The sequence below is a fragment of the Sebastes umbrosus genome, chromosome 13, assembly GCF_015220745.1.
Source record: "Sebastes umbrosus isolate fSebUmb1 chromosome 13, fSebUmb1.pri, whole genome shotgun sequence".
In the NCBI taxonomy this organism is placed as follows: Eukaryota; Metazoa; Chordata; class Actinopteri; order Perciformes; family Sebastidae; genus Sebastes; species Sebastes umbrosus.
In genome coordinates, this window is record NC_051281.1 from 8,541,234 (window position 1) to 8,558,885 (window position 17,652).

The 17,652-nt window shown below is 39.6% G+C and overlaps 1 protein-coding gene across 3 annotated transcripts in view; it reads left to right on the forward strand.

Moving 5' to 3' along the window:
- lrp1bb (low density lipoprotein receptor-related protein 1Bb) overlaps positions 1–17,652 on the forward strand; it is a 314,579-nt gene that overhangs the window by 92,306 nt on the left and 204,621 nt on the right. For all 3 annotated transcript variants that reach the window (XM_037789698.1, XM_037789696.1, XM_037789697.1), the window contains exon 2: positions 11,767–11,904. In XM_037789698.1, the coding sequence (XP_037645626.1) occupies positions 11,767–11,904 (138 nt within the window). The remainder of the gene's footprint in view (positions 1–11,766; positions 11,905–17,652) is intronic.

Below are 17,652 nucleotides of genomic sequence, written 5' to 3' on the forward strand. Positions count from 1 at the left end.
AACTGCTCATATTCAGTCCTTTTGCTTTGCTGCATTGCCCCCCCTGTCTCTGCAGTTTAACACACATTTCCAGATGTTTGAGCGTTTGTCTTAGGCGAAGCCATTAGTGTGAGAATGATGTATTCGTTGCCTGGTGACAATCGTGCACGTCTCATGCACGTCTCATCTGTGTCAGAAGTGATGCACTGGGAGGAGCACATCGCGGCTTTGTCTTTGCTCTCGCAGCACCCCCCCCCCCCATCTCAACAGTTAAACTGCGCTGACACATTCCCCCTCTTGTATTCCCTCCTAGTAAGAGTGTTGTAAAGGACAGCGTCCCAGCTTGTCACCTGAAGAACCAAAGGAAAAAAAAGCATATTTTAAAACTTGACACGCTTGCCTTCACAGACCCAGTGTGACATTAAAGCACTGGAGTTGACATTATCTCCCCGCTGCCGCAGCACAGAACAAAGCATCGCAACGATACGAGCATTAACTCAAGAGCAAACACAGTGACACATATTTACCACGACACGCAATGAGAATAATAGCCTGTAACATCACTATGATGAGTGCTGTTCATCTCTCTGTTATACAGTAGCCGGGACTTGACTCTCAATGAGCATGAATCAGTGACATTGGCCTTTTATTTATTTATTAATCATAAATAATGGGTAGTCTAATAGATAGTGAAATGCCTTCTCTTATAGCCACTCTATAAACATGGTCATAGTCCAGTGATTATTTCAAGAGAGCTGGGTTAGTGCCAGAGGATATTTAGAGAAAAATACATGCCCTCCCACTTGCTATGTGCATTATATTCTAACCATGGTCCTCATTAAAGATGCCTTCAAGCCCAAAAAAAAAGCACTTATTTACTCACTCATAATCAATTGATATACACTATAGTTCGGCACACCAATTTGAGCCCTGCAACTCATTACATAATGTGAAATATATAAACAAAGGCAAAGGTCAAGGCTTTTCCACTGAAACTATTATAATTTAATGGAAGAATCTAAGGCCAAGGGATATAACAGCTCCTCCATTTTATTTAAAAGACAGATGGTTAGTTTGCGGTGTCATCCACTTACAGAATTCAAACCACATGTTCAAGCACTCGATCTCCCGCCTTGATCAGAGATGTCTTGTCTGTAGTAACAACCAGGCTTGGAATTTCATCATTTTAATGGCAAGGCCACTTGGCCTTCGGTGTTGTTAATTTTTCAAGGGCACAAAGGCCAAAAGCCAGGGCAGCGAGGCCATCGAATAAAACAATGATTTTAAGTCCACGGAAATAATGAATAAGGGTAAAGGATGATTTTATTACATAATGTTACTATCAATCCAGACATTTTTAAATAGCCAAACTGTCGTCAACAGCAACAGCAATTTTGAATTCACTCGATCCAAAATTACGCCATACACTACGCCGTACAATTGATGAAGTGCAGATGTCGCAGCAGTTTCACATGCCATCGCTACGCCGATCAGCTGAGAATCCAGCCGACACTGAGGGGGTAATATCTGCAGTGGAAACACGGCTGCAGGTCCTCTTTGTGCTCGGAAAGGGAGTTGTGAGTGAAGGGGTATTCAGTTGGTTGCAGTCTGCAACCTGACCACTAGATGCCACTAAATCCTACACACTGGACCTTTAAAATAATCCAACACTGACAGTCGGTAGGGGACGGGATGCGGACAGCAGTCTCTTGTATTATCGTCACGCTTTGTTAAACGTAAATCTGCAGTAGGTCAGTATAGGCATGTGAACAAAAGACCTCTCCTCTTCTGATTTTTGAGCAAAAATGCATTCTTAAGTTCAGCTGAAGCTAATTTGAGGCTTCAGCAGTTTGAGTTAGACAGATCAAGTGGGGATCGAGTTGGTCTCTGTATGCTACTGTAAGGGCCTGTTGGAACATTTGTTACACAGAATGTGTGTGTGGATTTGCAGTGCATGTTTACTTTGTCATGAATTCAACATGACAACACGATGGCATGATGACAAAATAATTCAGTTCAGATAAACCTATAAATCACAAGTTAGTTTAGATGACATCATGACAATTGTGTATTTATTTCTGTGATGAAAGAATGCCAACATTAAACAGAACACTGTAAATTATACTCCTAATGAGATCATTCTTCTCCGTGAATATTGGCTTTTGCCTCTCTGACTACAATATGCTGTATGTATTATTCATTTGAAGCTGGCCCCAGAACAATTAGATTGGAACATTTGCATAATGGTTGGTCACAAAAGTATCTCTATTGACTAATTATGTCGTTGTTTTCCAAATACTGATAAATTGGCCTTTTTGCTTTTTTTTTTTTTTTTTGTGCATGGCGTTTCTGAAGTGCAGCTTTACCACATCGTCCCGAGGCTGCTCATTCCTCTGTGGGGCTGATGCATTGATTCTTTATTATACAGTAGTACCAGGATGTCACGGATGCCAACACCCAGCTTCATTCCACTGAACAGTGGCCACATTTCTCCTCTCTTTCAAATAGCTTTGATTGAATACTCAGTATAATTTACAGCAAATAATAAGCTACTGCACACAGGAAATGAGGTGTCGGAGGAGCTCTGTGCATGTTGCTTTTATGATTTCACTCTCATTGACTGCACCCTGTGCATATTGATTTGCATTTCTGAGGCGGTCAATCGATTTTGAGTGATACCATGTATTATGTAGGAGCAAATCACTCATTTTTAAATGTTAATGCAACAAAATGGGGTTAAAAGTTAAGGTTTGACATCAGGAAGAAAAAGGCTAATAGGTCCTTTCTTCAGTATTAGTAGAATAACCTACATATCCGTATGAATGCTACATTTTACATGGAATGCACACGCAACTTGACGCATACCGACATAACATCATAACATTTTGGTATATTCACTCAGTATTCTGCTTTTAGTAGAACTGTCTTGTCTGAATATATTGAAGAGAGTCACCACAAAAAAACATAAAAGCAATCATATACAATACATTTTTGCCTTTGCTAGACTTAATCATATTGATGCGATATATTATATGATAACAATAATAGTAATATGTATTAATAAACTTTATTTATATAGCGCTTTTCAAAACAAAGTTACGGAGTGCTTTGCAAGATAGAAACTGAAGATGGCTGCTGTACAGGCCTGGCAGAGCATCACCAAACACTGGCCATGTGTTTACACAAACATGCAAAGGCATACACAGTTTCCCACCAGGGAGTTGTCCAGTTCATACTGTGCCTTTGGCTGCTTCTCAGCATCTCAGTGTGATTAGTCCAATCCATTCAGTAAGTAAATCTAAAAAAACTAATTAAACCTATGTTGGAAGTTTATTTTGAAAAGAGACTGTTTGCATGTAACGAGCGGAAACTTGTGAAACGGCAGTATGCACGAGCCGGAACTGACACGCTGTCCCTGAGTCCAAAACTGATGCGAGAGTGGTACAGAGAGCATCATAGTTTGAAGTAGGGATGTTAATAATTAACCGTTTAACCGGTTCTCACAGCTATAACGCCACCAACAACACACAGGGTCTGTCGGACACTTGCTGAAGTTACGCTGCGCTGACAGACTGTATGTGTGTGACAATGGTGAGCACGAAGTTACCAGCAGAGCTACAGATAGCACAAACACACACACAATGTGTTGTCGGACACACAGCGGACAATCTGCTAAACTAAACTAAACTAAACTAAAAGTGCGGTGGAGGCTTTAACTGGGAAAGTGGCTGCATGTCCACGACACAACACGAAGCACCGGGGGTGCTAAGTTAACACTCCCGGACGGGTGAACTGGGGACTCAGTTGTTTGTTGTGCTCATACACTGCAGCTGGTACCCAAAAATCTTGTCGGTTAACGGTTAATAATCGGTTAACGAGGGTCGGGTATCGGTTAAGAACATTTTTCAAATTTAGCATCCTTAGTTTGAAGCGTGGGTGCACTGACCAAGCTGCTGTATTTGACTAGTTGGGAGTGAGAACGTGTTAGATAAGTCAGGAGTCAGATTTGCTTATTGTCCTGTCGATGCTGAGACAGGAGGCAAGACCTATACATAGTCATTCACCTATGGCATCCACATCTTTCTCTAACTGTGCTGAAAATCACAACATTTAATCATGGCCATGCAGTAACTTTCTGTCTGTGAAGAATCTCAGTCCTTGGAGGTTCCAACTTATGGAAAAGTTCGTCCGGGGTCAGACAAATACAGCGAAATGAGGTCTTTTGGCTGAGTACATCATTTCAAATGGCAAGTATGTAAAGGTCACTCTGGGAAATAAGTCTGCAAAGAGCCTTTCATACTTAGACCACTGTGCCTTTTAAAAGCAGAGCATGCTGGGGAGAGCTTTAGTTTACAATTGTTAAAATGTGGCCCACTGAAGTGTGGTTCACTTTGTTGCCATGGAAGTCAGTTCCACATATTGCGGATGACGCACGCTCTTCGTGACAGCGGCAAGATAAGTCGTGCACTGCCACAAATCCGGAATTTGTCCGAGGATTGTTTGCCTTTGAGGTATCAACCTGGAGCCGAGTACAAACAGCTCATGTCCTCAAATCAAGCTGAGATACGGGGGAAACGGCTCGCCAGCAGTGCTGTTACATGACAGTTAGAAATATATCATCCCTCTCCATCGCTTATTCACGTTAAGCCACAGACATCTTATAACCCAAACATCCTCAAGCTTTAAGCGTGACAACAATGACTTTGCCACAGACCGACGACATACAAAGGTGAATAGTTCACTATTTACCATGAGTTCATGATGCTTCAGCAAACATAAACACACACACACACACACACACAAAGGGGTACGCAAGCAGAATAACTGAAATATTCATGGTTTTTTACACTTTAATGTATTCTTCCACACCAGTGCCACAGCTTATCAGCACAGAGATTAATGTTAACAACGTTGCACCCCTTCTGGCAACTTCTCTGTCTCGGTTTGTTTATTACAAACTGCTCGTCCATGAATTGTATGAAAGATAACACTACTGTAGCTACTAGTTAATGAAGTAGTTAATAATGTTTGTCGGTAAAGTACATCCATCACACATGCTGTTAACTTTCAGTTTATGCATATGTAACTCTAACCAAACCACACAAACGGTAATAATCACTATGTTCATTCTGTAAAAATGTATTCATTGTTGTGAAAGTACGGGGGAAAAAGGCAATACTCTCTACTATCTACCCAGGTGAATACGTAATGACGTATAATCATCAGGGCTTTTTTTCTGTGTACATGCACTGATATATACTTTTAAAATGTGTTACCTACACTAAAATACTACACCATTGGGTGTATTTGTCCCTCTCTCTCGGCACTTCCGCCATTAATCATCAATGTATTATGATATATAATTTAAGCTGAACTTCCCATTAATTTTCTCAAAAACTGTACAGTAAAATAACTTAAAATATGACATGGTCACAGTCAGGGTCATCCTGAAGAGGATTACATTGAAAATGTCAACAAATCTCTGAAGGAAAACCTTTATTCAGTTTATAGAGTTTATAAATAAGGACATTTTCAATGTGTTACAATATCATTTGAGCTGCCTTTCGCTCTTCAGTAATGTGCAGTGAAAGTATTTCAAATTGGAACATTTTGAGCAGAAATCCATTGTGCTGCTCAGGAAACATATAATGGAAACAGTTTGGTCAAATTAGGGCTCCTTTGGTAACGTGACGAGAGCAACAAATAGCCAAGTGGTGGCTGTATTACACGATGCTGCTGTTGCTCTGTGCTGTCTCTGTCTTGTCTGTCTGTGCGCTGTCAGTGCGGCGTGAGAACCACGGTTTTAAATTAACACCAGCCACATGCTGGTAAAATATGCAAGTAGCTGCTAGATTTGCTTCACTCACCAGCCAAAAAAACAATGGTACTCTATCGAGGGGCTGGTAGATTTTGGAATCCACCAACGACAGCGGCAGGTGGACAAAAAAATTCCCAACCCTGGTGAGAGCGTGTGAAAACTGCCAAATGCGTGAGTCTCACAGTCAATGTGTGAGAGTTAGCAGCCCCGCAGAACATATTTTTCTGTACCAAGTTACGTGCAGGGTTGTAGTGCCATTTGTTTAAGGACTGGAGCGCACCTAAGACGCATGCTGGCACGTGCATGTGTCAAGTTGTGGCTCGTTTCAAATGTGGCAAGTTTACATACATTCGACATGTTCAAATGTTAGCCAGACTTTATGAATAGTTTCATCATGTTGAGAATATTTCGCGGCGTTCAGCCAAACATCAAGTAGAAATAGGGTACACCATGGATGTAGTAGGTTGTGATTAGCGTGGCATTAAGCAATATAGGCGAATGAACACAGGTAGCTTGTGTTTTAAATGATTTAATTTACTTACTTGTGCCAAGCAAATGAAGTCGAATTCAAGGAAAAGTTGTAGTACAGGCAGAGGTCAAGCTCATGTAAGAGGCTGGTCGATAACGTATCTAAGCAAGCTTTCAGTTCCTGTATGCATGGGCCTGGTTTTATCGTTGTTTAACTAACATTACATCATCCTAAACTTTTACCGTTTAGCTGTTCCAAAAAATGAAAGGATGTTTTGCTGATTTTTCATCTTTACTAGTTACAGTTGGCTGGCTAGAGACTATAAAAAAAATAATTTAATTCACTGTGCTGCTCAACAGCTACCGGCAACTTTCAAGGTGGAACGTTTTCTTGCATGTTACTCAAAGCATGAGTTGACATCGTGAATCAATCAGCACACCTTAAATGTCAATATGACAACTTTGACCATTACTTTTGTTTTTATCGTCTCTCTTTCATGACATACGCTTTAGGATCTTCAAGCACTTAAAAAATATAAATGAATTTCATCCTGATTATGCAAAAGTAGGAATATTCTATTTCCTCACTTGGAGAAAAAAAGTGGCGGAGCATCGGCAGCACGACACCAAACTATGGTTATGTGCACCGGTGCATTTAGAGCTGAGAATAACGTGCACAGCTCAAATTTTATGTACACAACCGTGCATGTGCACGTGGTATTTTGAGTCCTGCGGCCATATGTCAAAAGGATGGTCGTTACAGAAAAAGTAGCTGCACCCAAGCACAGTGCAGTGATGAAAGCTGTTGCTGTCTCTTCTCTTTCTGACATTTTGGCTTAGATTCAGTCATCATGCTTATGATTAGATTAGCGATTTATGCAATCATAATAATTCAAGTGCACACAGTAACTAATGTTATTGTAATTGAGGGATTGACCACAGAAGAGCTTGTTACTGTCATAAAGCCATTATGAGAGGTCTACATTGGGGTTGCCTCAGGTCAGGCATGAAGATGTAACTTTGATCATCAATTCAAACCGTAAATTAAAAAAATGAAATAGTTATTTCTCGGGGATGTGATGAATCCCTGTACGTAGAAGTTCAAGGAGCTTCCCCTGCTGATTTTCTGGTTATTTTCTTTCAGGAATTCATTATTCCGCACAAACTGGTGCTGGCTCAGATTAACATGATTATCATAATGAACATAGCTGCTGAAATTCCCCCCTAGAAGCTTCTCATTTCACATTAAATAGAGGTATTAGTTTGGCCCAGCTGATTCCTCCTCATTCACTGCTCAAAGTAGGCAAATAGCAGCATGATTTTTAATTAACGTGTCCTGAAATCTGAAATCTTGCAACAGCACAAGTTATTTCTTAGAATTATTTGCTGCAAATTATGTTTTAGCTATGAAGTTCCTATTACAACACAAATATGGGTTTGCTTGCAGCAGTGCCTGTAATATATGTGCAGTATTTACACCAGATGGGAATGTTTTAGTTTAATTTATGGTTGTGTTATTACAAAATAAGACGTTAATAAATATTGATGATTTACTAAAGTGTTTCCCGCTTTACCTGAATAAGCATATCACGCTATATATATATTTTTTTAGTTTACCAGGGGAGCATCTTTCCTCTACTCCATGTGTTATGATTAAACCGGTATTTAAGAGTGCTTGCCCATTTCATCTCTGGACATTATTCATTTATCAAACCATTACTGGGACCTCGCAGTTTTCATCTAAAATGATTGGAGATTTATACATACAGTTGATCTGTTTTTTTATCTATCTATCTATCTATCTATCTATCTATCTATCTATATATCTGTCTATCTGTCCATCTGTCCATCTATCTATGTCGATCATCAGCCATTTGTATGAAATTGCATGCTGTATATAGTAATAACATTCAAAGCTGTAGCTTGCACCAGTTTCTGTGAGAGTGAAAGTGGACAGAGGTGCAGAGAAAAGGGATTTTTCTGAGAAAACATGGCCCCATTTCAAGCAAAATCACACAGTCAGTGGAACACAAAACATTTTCAATTAAACGGATGTGTTCTCAACTCAGTTTAAGCCTCAAAAAACAAACCTGCTTCTGTTTGCCTCTGATCATGTGTTTCCATTAACTTTGTTCACATTTATGCTTCCTCTAAATTCTAACAATGACAGTTAGCTTGCTACAGTATATTATCTTACAGTAAAACCTCCTCACATGGTACACCTCAACAGGTGTTCTCACGTAAGGCCTTTACACACTGCAAAATACACACAAAAAATGCGAAATACTCGCCTGCGAATATTATATGTCTAGGGCTTTTATTGTGAAAGGTAAGAAAGGAAGTGGATCTGGTATGCGCTCCCTTTGTCAAGGTGGAAATGTGTAATAAAGTTTTCTGTCATGGTTCACACTACGGAGCCTCCATGTTGTTGTTTCATAGATAATCAAAATGTGATTGGTTGATGCCTTTATTCGTGGTGCAAAATCTCAGAAAATCAACTTGTTCTGAAAAATAATTACATCACTTTTTCGCTACGTAATATTCGTGTTCTGTGTGAAAGATTTCATGATAAAAACAACAGTACAAAAAAATATATATTGATGTGCGAATTAATCGCAGAAAAAAAATGCTGCCTGTGTGTAAAAGCCTTATGCTTCCTCTAAATTTTAACCATGACAGTTAGCTTGCTACATTATATTATCTTACAGTAAAACCTCTACACATCCATGGTACACCTAAAGATGTGTTCTCACTTAAAGCTTTTACACACCCGGGGTGTGAGGAATAAACGGTACAAAAACACAACATACTCGCCTGTGAATATTATATGTCTAGGGCTTTTATTGTGAAAGGTAAGAGTGGATCTGGTATGCGCTGCTTTTGTCAAGGTGGAAAGGAGTAATCAAGTCTGCCGTCCTGGTTTGGGCTTTTTCATAAATGTAGGCGCAACTCAAATCATTCCGCACATAATTGGTTGGTTGCTTTCCAGAAAAACATACGTTGCTTTTTTGCAGCGTGATATTCCCGCTCTGTGTGTCGTCTTCATGACAAAAACAACAGTTTGAAAAAATATATTGGCTCAGGACAGTGTGTACGTGTACAAACTGTGCTTGATTAACATCAATTGTTAGTTTTGCTGCATCATTCTTATGATGATTATGACCTGATGTTTGGTAATTTCTAGCATGGGTCTAATCACAACCTTAGTTGCCAGTCTAATCAACCAGAATAAAACAAACTCCTGTGTGGGTGTGTGGACGCAGCATGTTGGGTTCAAGCATCATTCAGCACCTTGGAATGGGAATCTAAGGCGAGAGGAGCTCCAGTGTAGCTGTCAGAGAATGTGTTACACGGCGTGGTGTGTACTACCCACATATATATGACTTTGAGCGATCATCCAACATAGCGCTGTAGTTTGGGAATTGACAGAGGAGTTCTGAATACCTCAGCCGTTGAGAGACCATCTGTGTACCCCTGCATGGCAGATCAGAGCCACTGAATATTCATGCACCATCCCTCCCCTTATCACATTAGATTAGAACCCATGTGGCGAGATAGCGAGGGGAGAGGCTGACAACGCTGTTACGTTGTCAGAGACCCTTACAGCTCGGTGTTAAATAGCGCATTTGCCAAATGGACATGTACTATGGTGTGGCACTGGGTGGAATGATCTGTGACAGTGTGTGTTTTTTCTGTAGTGGGTGAAAATATTTAGAAATGTGTGACAGTTAAACGCAAGGATCTACCACATATTTGAGTTTGAATCCAAATGTGTGAATGTTAGCAGCTTCAAAAAATGATTGAATTGAATCAAAATCAATTTTTTTTTTCCTTTTTCATGTTTATAAAATGAACGCTGACATAAAAGTCAAGTGTGTGAGTAATACACACTTGTGAACACTTGCTTTTTTTGTATGATGGATTCACAAATTCACATAAAAGTCTGTACGGGGCACAAATATCAAAAGTCCACCCCAAAAAGGGAGCTGGAAGAGAAATGAAGAGTGATGCTTTAAAAGACATTTCGGAGCCCAGCAGATGAGGCTGCCAGTTTGCTCACGTATGAAATATGAACTCTCAGAGACAAGGTCACTTATATTTGACTCACCTAAATATGGCATAGAAATAGTGTGAATCACTGGGGCCTGAAGAGATAGCCAAGAAATACTCATTAAAGAAGAAGCCTCTCCTGGGATACTTTTAAAGCTATAAAAATGCTCCGGAGGAGGAACTAATATGAGTCATTATTGTGTCAATACAGACGCACAACTGCTTCTACATATCCCGTCTGTAAATCAGCAGGAGACGACAGCCCGCTTTGTAATAGCCGCGTTAATTGCTGCATCTCTTACCTTACCAAGTAGAAATGGATGCTGTGAATAAGTAACTGCCCGGTCGAGATGGGCTTGGATGTGACTTCCTCGGGGTGGGAGAACTCGGGGGATTGTTGCAGACCCCATCGCGTGGATGATCAATCTTCCCATTAAGTGGCTGCAGAGGCACATTGGTAATTGATATCAATGTAGTTGGGGTGGAGATGTGACACATTTACAGTGCTGGTGCACTGGTCAGCTGTGTTTTATGTGCTCTCGTGGCTGCCACATGAATGAGGGTCACCTATGTGCCTCATGAATCCTTAAACAGCTGCTCGCCGCTGTTTGCCTGACTGGAAGGGAGAGTCGGGCAGTTTGTTATCGGACTTTCACCGGCACGTCTGCAAAGCAGTGTGGCGAACATCTGTTGTGTGTAAAGAACAATGCTGTGTGAAGTATAAATACATTTGCATATGCATAGGTTCTCCCACCTCCTGTAAAAAGAGGTCTTGAAGTATCAGCAGTTTGAGAAGGCATTCAAAAGATAAAAGAAAAAAAATGTGTTTATCTGCAAAAAATATAATAATGACAATGAAATATGCAAATGTATTTCACATATGGTCTCCCACTGTAAGTGCTTCCCCTTTATTAACACTTATTTGGCTTTGCAGTAAACTGATACAGTACATTAATTATCAATGTTGAAATAAATAGAGATACCGTTTTTAATAGGACTGTCAATCAATTAAAATATCTAATCGCAAATTAATCACACATTTTTTATCTGTTCAAATTGTACCTCAAAGGAAGATTTGTCAGGTCAAACTGCTTGTGATTATCATAAAGTGGGCATTTCTGTAAAGGGGAGACTTGTGGGTATCCATAGAACCCATTTACATTCACATATTTTGAGGTCAGAGGTCAAGGAACCCCTTTGAAAAGGGCCATGACAGTTTTTCCTCACCAAAATTTAGCGTAAGTTTGGAGCATTATTTACCCTCCTTCTCGACAAGCTAGTATGACATGGTTGGTAGCGATGGGTTCCTTCGATTTTCAGTTTCATATGATGACAGTATCTTCACTCTAACTTTAAAACTCAGCCCGTTACAATCTCTGAAAGATCGACTATGTTAATGGTTAAAGAAATTACAGCCCTAGTTTTTACACTTTCTCGTTTCTCTCTTTTAGGTGCGCAGGAGCTGGTGATCAGATGTTCCCTCAATCACATACAGTGCATCGGGACAAAAAAATGTATTCATTTCAATAAACTCTGCAATGGGGCCAGAGACTGTGAAGATGGCTACGATGAAGGAGTTCACTGTCGAGGTAAGAGTTAACACTAATTCTTTTCCGCCTTGGGTTTAGAATACATCCATTAATTAATAAGTATTCTCATTATTATGTTAATTAATCAGAGCATGCTCATTTTATTTGGATTGTTAAGATTGTGGAATTTGTTTTATGGCATTAAATCTGTATTACATTTGTAAAATATATAGTTGTGGAAAATGCTTTGTTTTATTCCCATTCATTATCCCAAACTTTAATCAAGTAAATTTGAGCTGAAGTGTTTTTTTCGTTGATTATAGGAGCTCAGGGATCGTTTTCACATTCACTTAGATACGCGCTGCTTAATCTATTTATCGTTTGTAACACTTAACTCTGAATGCGTGATGGTTGATGGTATAAATGCTAATTCATGAAACGGTGGCATGAGCTGGTGCTTTCTAACTTTTTGTGGTTGAACTAGTTGCCAAGGTGAATTCTCATCATCCTTCCTGTCAGGGCAGGCAAGAGACACAGCAGGACAGTAGCACCAGGTGTGGTGTTGTACACAAGGTTTTGTTGTTGCCCGCATCCTTAGCAGCTATACCAAGCTGCTATGGACACCTGGCTTCTGTGATAAGGCAGCGTCGGCTTCGTGATTGCTGCAGTCTTGGCACAACAGTAAACCCTGTCTCGCAGAGACCACGACCTTTTTTGACCTGTAAGACTGTTAAAGTCACGCTGGGCTTTGTCTCTGTTTGAGTGCTAGGTGTGGTAGCCTCTGATTCACAGCTGTGAGGAGTCCAAGACCCTGAGAACTCTTGCTCTAATATCTCACTCCCTACACTATTGCTTGCATTGATGGATTTACTTGGTAGAATGGAATTAAATCAAGATTGATTGACGTGGAAATACATTTCAACAGTGTGCAATATGTCTTTTTTGGTCATAGACTGTATAAAACAAGTGGACGTAGTCACCGTGATGTCACCCATTGGTTTGTGGACTGCCGATTTGAAGCCCTGGGTTTGGCATTTTGGCCGTCGCCATCGTGTTTTTTTGCAACTAGAAGTGACACGAGAAGGTGGAGCTAAGTACAACCGAATGCTGAATCAGACATTTTCAGGCGACCAAAAAAGGTTATAATTAACTTTCCATCCATCCATCTGCAACCGCTTATCCCGTTAGGGGTCGCAGGTGGGCTGGAGCCGATCCCAGCCGACATAGAGACAGACAACCATTCACACTCACATTCACACCTACAGGCAATTAAGAGTCAACAATTAACCTAACCTGCATGTCTTTGGTCTGTGGAAGGAAACCGGAGTACCCGGAGTAAAACCCACACTAACACGGGGGAGAACATGCAAACTCCACACAGGAGGGCCTCAAGCCGGATTCAAACTTACGACCCTCTAGCTGTGAGGCGCCAGTGCTAACCACTGCACCACCGTGCAGCCCTAAATAACTTTCATGAACTGAAAATTGAATGGGACAAACAAACACAGGCCTTTTACCCACTGTTTGTGTCCCGAGTGAAACCGACAACATGTTGGTGTCTTTGTGTTCAAAACGTCTACATCCCTTTGTAAACATAGTATTTTTAACCCAAACCTTTCCTAAACCTAACTGAGTGGTTTTGTTGCCTAAACCTAAGCAAGTGTTTCTGTTTGAATTCACAGCATTAACCACGTGTTTACTGTGACACTAGTGGAGGTTCATAGTTTGACGCACTTGGCTACCCAGCGTGTTAGAATATGATACCAATGGGTCCTGACCAAGTGGCAGTACTGTATGTTACGAGTTAGGGATGAGAACTGCTAAGGTCTGTTCATCCAACTAAACAGCAAATCAGGATAAGAGGTCTGCAGACCCAGTTAAAATACCGTGTCCATGATATGTCAGGTTTAATAAAAATGCAAAACCCCACCTGGGAGAAATGCTCAAGTCAGCCCAGGAAGAACATGCAGGCAGTTTTTTGCAGGCTCAGATATTTCCCATTCCTTGTCAACACAGGCTGAGAAATGTCAGTTCATCGGCTGATGCTGGAGGACAACGTGATTAAAATCTAAATTATCAGCCACCTCATTCAGCTTTATATATGTTCGAGTCTTTCACGCATTCTGCAGTATTAAGTAGCCATCATAATAATACATTCACACTGCCTGCAACTTGTAAATTACTCTCTTTATTACAGATCCCCCAAAAGGATACCGATTAGAGGCTACTTTAATATAGTTCTAGCATACAATTAAAACATGATAGCAGTAAGCCTGACCTTGCTGTATTTTACTGGCAGCACTAAAGAGTCACGGCATTAGCCACAGTCTCTCAGAGGAAGTACAAGAAATGTTAAAAGAAAGAAGGTCAGGCGAGATTTTTTAATGGAATTCTGTTCTTTTGAATGTTTATGTGTTTTGGAGACAAAGCAACAGCACGAGGACTTCATTGAAGCTCCTCCAAAAGTAAATCAGTACAACTTGCAACTCGAGAGTAAAGAAAGAGAGGCTGAGTGCAGAAAATTACACAAAACCGTACCTTTTTCTTTTTCCTTTACAAGCCAGCCTTACATTGGATATCTTGAGAGTAAAGAGAGTAAAATAAAATAATAAAATGTCATATTTTTGGCTCTTTTTAAATATAACATGTTCAAATAACTGCTAATCAGAAATAGAATCCGTCTTCCTCATAATAAATATTTTAAATCTCTTGATATGTTGATACTTGATATTTCGTTTTGAAATAAATGAGCTACCGTTTTTTTTCTTAGTTCTGCTACACTCGGTGGTATAATATTTTTGGTCTTTTCAAAAGTGGACCTGAAGCTGTAAGTGCTTTTATAAACCATGGTTTCAAGACCTCCAATTTCCACTTCAAATTATTTTTCTCTCTGCAACGAGTTAAATGAAGGATAGAGCCACACTTGAGTTACCTATAAATCCAGAAGTACGTATGCTCTCCTATGCATCAGCTGGATGTACTGATTTGCATTTTACATTTTTTTGTACAAAGCGCTAGGGTTAGAAAGTCAGATATCTTAAAACCCACGATTACCAAAGAGGACATCTGCTGAATGTTTCAATCGCTGTCTCATTCCATACTTTCTTTCACAGTAAGAACAAATTTATGTTTCACTGCAGTATTCACCACAAATTAACCACCATTGATTTGATCTAAACTGGGCTGCAAAATATGTGTAGACATTAAATATACGTATAAATAAACTTTTAAAATATTTCCTCTGTAAACTGAGTAGTTAATGGTTTGTATTGTTAATAGAAGTGGATGTACCAAAACTTCCTAAAGCCTTTAAATCAAGGTGCACGTCTTCAATAAGACCGTAAATTGGTGACGCATTATAGTAAATCATACATATTGCCTACTACATTCTACAGGTGGGGGAAACAATTGGTACACCATAGTATCCCGATATTTTGTGGGGCAATATTGTATCGAGACACAGACATCAAGTATCAGTCTTTTATTATATAAACAATAGGGCTGTCAAAGTTAACACAGTAATAGCGCGTTAACGCTAATTCGTTTTAACGCTACTAATTTCTTTAACGCATTGACGCAACTTGCAATTGTTAGGTTGTAGCGGGCTCAAGCTTGAGTAAAGGTACTGTTATCATACGAAGTTAGAAAACCTAAGGAATCCACTGGTATCTCATTCTAGCTTGCCGTGAAGTTACGCTAAATTTTGGCGGGGAAAAACTGTCATGGCCATTTTCTCCCTTTAAGGTACATTTTGCACAGTTAAATGTGCGATTAATCAAGATTAACTATGGACAATCATGGGATAAATCATGATTACATATTTGAATCGATTGACAGCCCTAGTTAATAAATGTGGATGCACTCAAACTTCCTAAAGCCTTTAAATCAAGGTGCACTTCAATAAGACATTAAAGTGGTGATACATTTTAATAAATCATACATGTTGCCTACTACATATGCCTCTCTTCAATCTTAACTCCAAATTTGAACAAACCAGACTGTATTTTGTTTTTGCTAGAACATGGTATTTATGGCTCATCATAATTGCCGTGCACACATGTTGGATTTTTTAACTATGCTCTTTATAGCTTTATAGCTGCCATAACTCCAACAACATCTGCTTTTGTCTTCACTTTCCATCGTTGTCTCATGATCAATCCTGTTAAATAACATCATTATGGTCTTGTATAAACCCCGAGAGGTTTTAGCTTGCTCATCACGGATTTATATACAGTATATTGGCCTCATCTTCATTGTCTGGCCTTTTTGCATTAGTGGGTTCCACACTGACTGTCTTAACCTTGTGAACTGTATACATCCACTTCTCTTTTATGTCTGATGTCATTTCACACACCTCTTGTCAATGAATAGGTAACACGGCACCTCTGTGCTCTAAATTCCTTTAAAAGGCACTATCTGATGTGTAAGGATGTGTGACCGGAATGTTAACAATCCACCTCTTAAAGTAAACACCGCAGGCATCTGCTTTCACTTCCTCGTCTGAAGCAGCAAGAATGATTGAATCTTTCTTAAAGAATGAATTTGTCTAGAAAATAGGATTATTTGTTGTCTTTCTATACATTTTTTTTGTTGAAGATAACACATTACAGTCATTAGAGTTTGTGTGGGGCCAACCTTCTGCTCAAGTTCACTCAGGTACAGATACTGTACAGCGTGCTTAGTCCCACATGGACAGACCAAACTCATTGGAAAGCAGAAGAGAAATTGAGGTCACCAAAGAGAAGTTTTAGGCAACCAGCTGGGTCTCTTACAAAACTTTTTTTCCCTCCTGTTCCTGCCCACCTCTTATGAATATACATGCCGAACATCCCGAGAGGCCTTGATATGAAGGTGCCCAGATGGAAAACCACCAAACTCTTTTCGTTCACCTTCAGGAAACTTGCTCATTCTTAATCGCTTGCTCATGGCTGTGCCGTGGGATCTCTGTAGTCTCCACTGCTTGTATTGGGGAAGACAAATGTCAGATTTAAATAAACACAGTTCAGCATCAGACTTCATATGTTATCTTTAGTGGCAGTCGCAGAAAGTGAACATAAACAAATAGCTTCCAAAAGAAACAGCATGGAGCTGCTTGGAAACTGAATTTGGAGACTTTGTCAGCCCGTATGGCTTGGCATTAGAATGAAAGATTAATTCTGATGCCAGGCTCAATCCGTGTTTGTTCAAACAGTTTACTCAGTGTTCTCACTTTTGCACCAAAATGTTTTGCTATTAAAGTGGACTTATCAGTTCTAAACCAGAACACGTGCCATTATCCAGTACAGTGTATGTGGGAAATCCTACTGGTTCATACAGTCACCATTTTTATCTTTGCCAAAGAAAAAAAAGCCGGGTCCGAAATCACTCACTACTCACTATACTGTATATTGGACTATATACTGTAGAGAGTTTGCCATTTTGTAGAGCTGTCTGAATGTATATTGAGTAGGACAGTCAATAGATTCAAATATTTAATCGTGATTAATCGCATGATTGTCCATGATTAATCACAATTAATCGTAAATCAATCACACATTTTTTAATCTGTTCAAAATGTACCTTAAAGGGAGATTTGTCAAGTATTTAATACTCTTATCAACATGGGAGTGGACAAATATGCTGCTTTATGCAAATGTATATATATATATATTCATTATTGGAAATCAATTAACAACACAAATCAATAACAAATTGATTTGTCATTTTGAGTTTTTGTTGTGGGAACAAACCATGAGGACAAAATCATTGGCATTCCGCTTTTTTTAAACAGTGATGGATGGATGGATTACTGGAGACTTCATGATAACA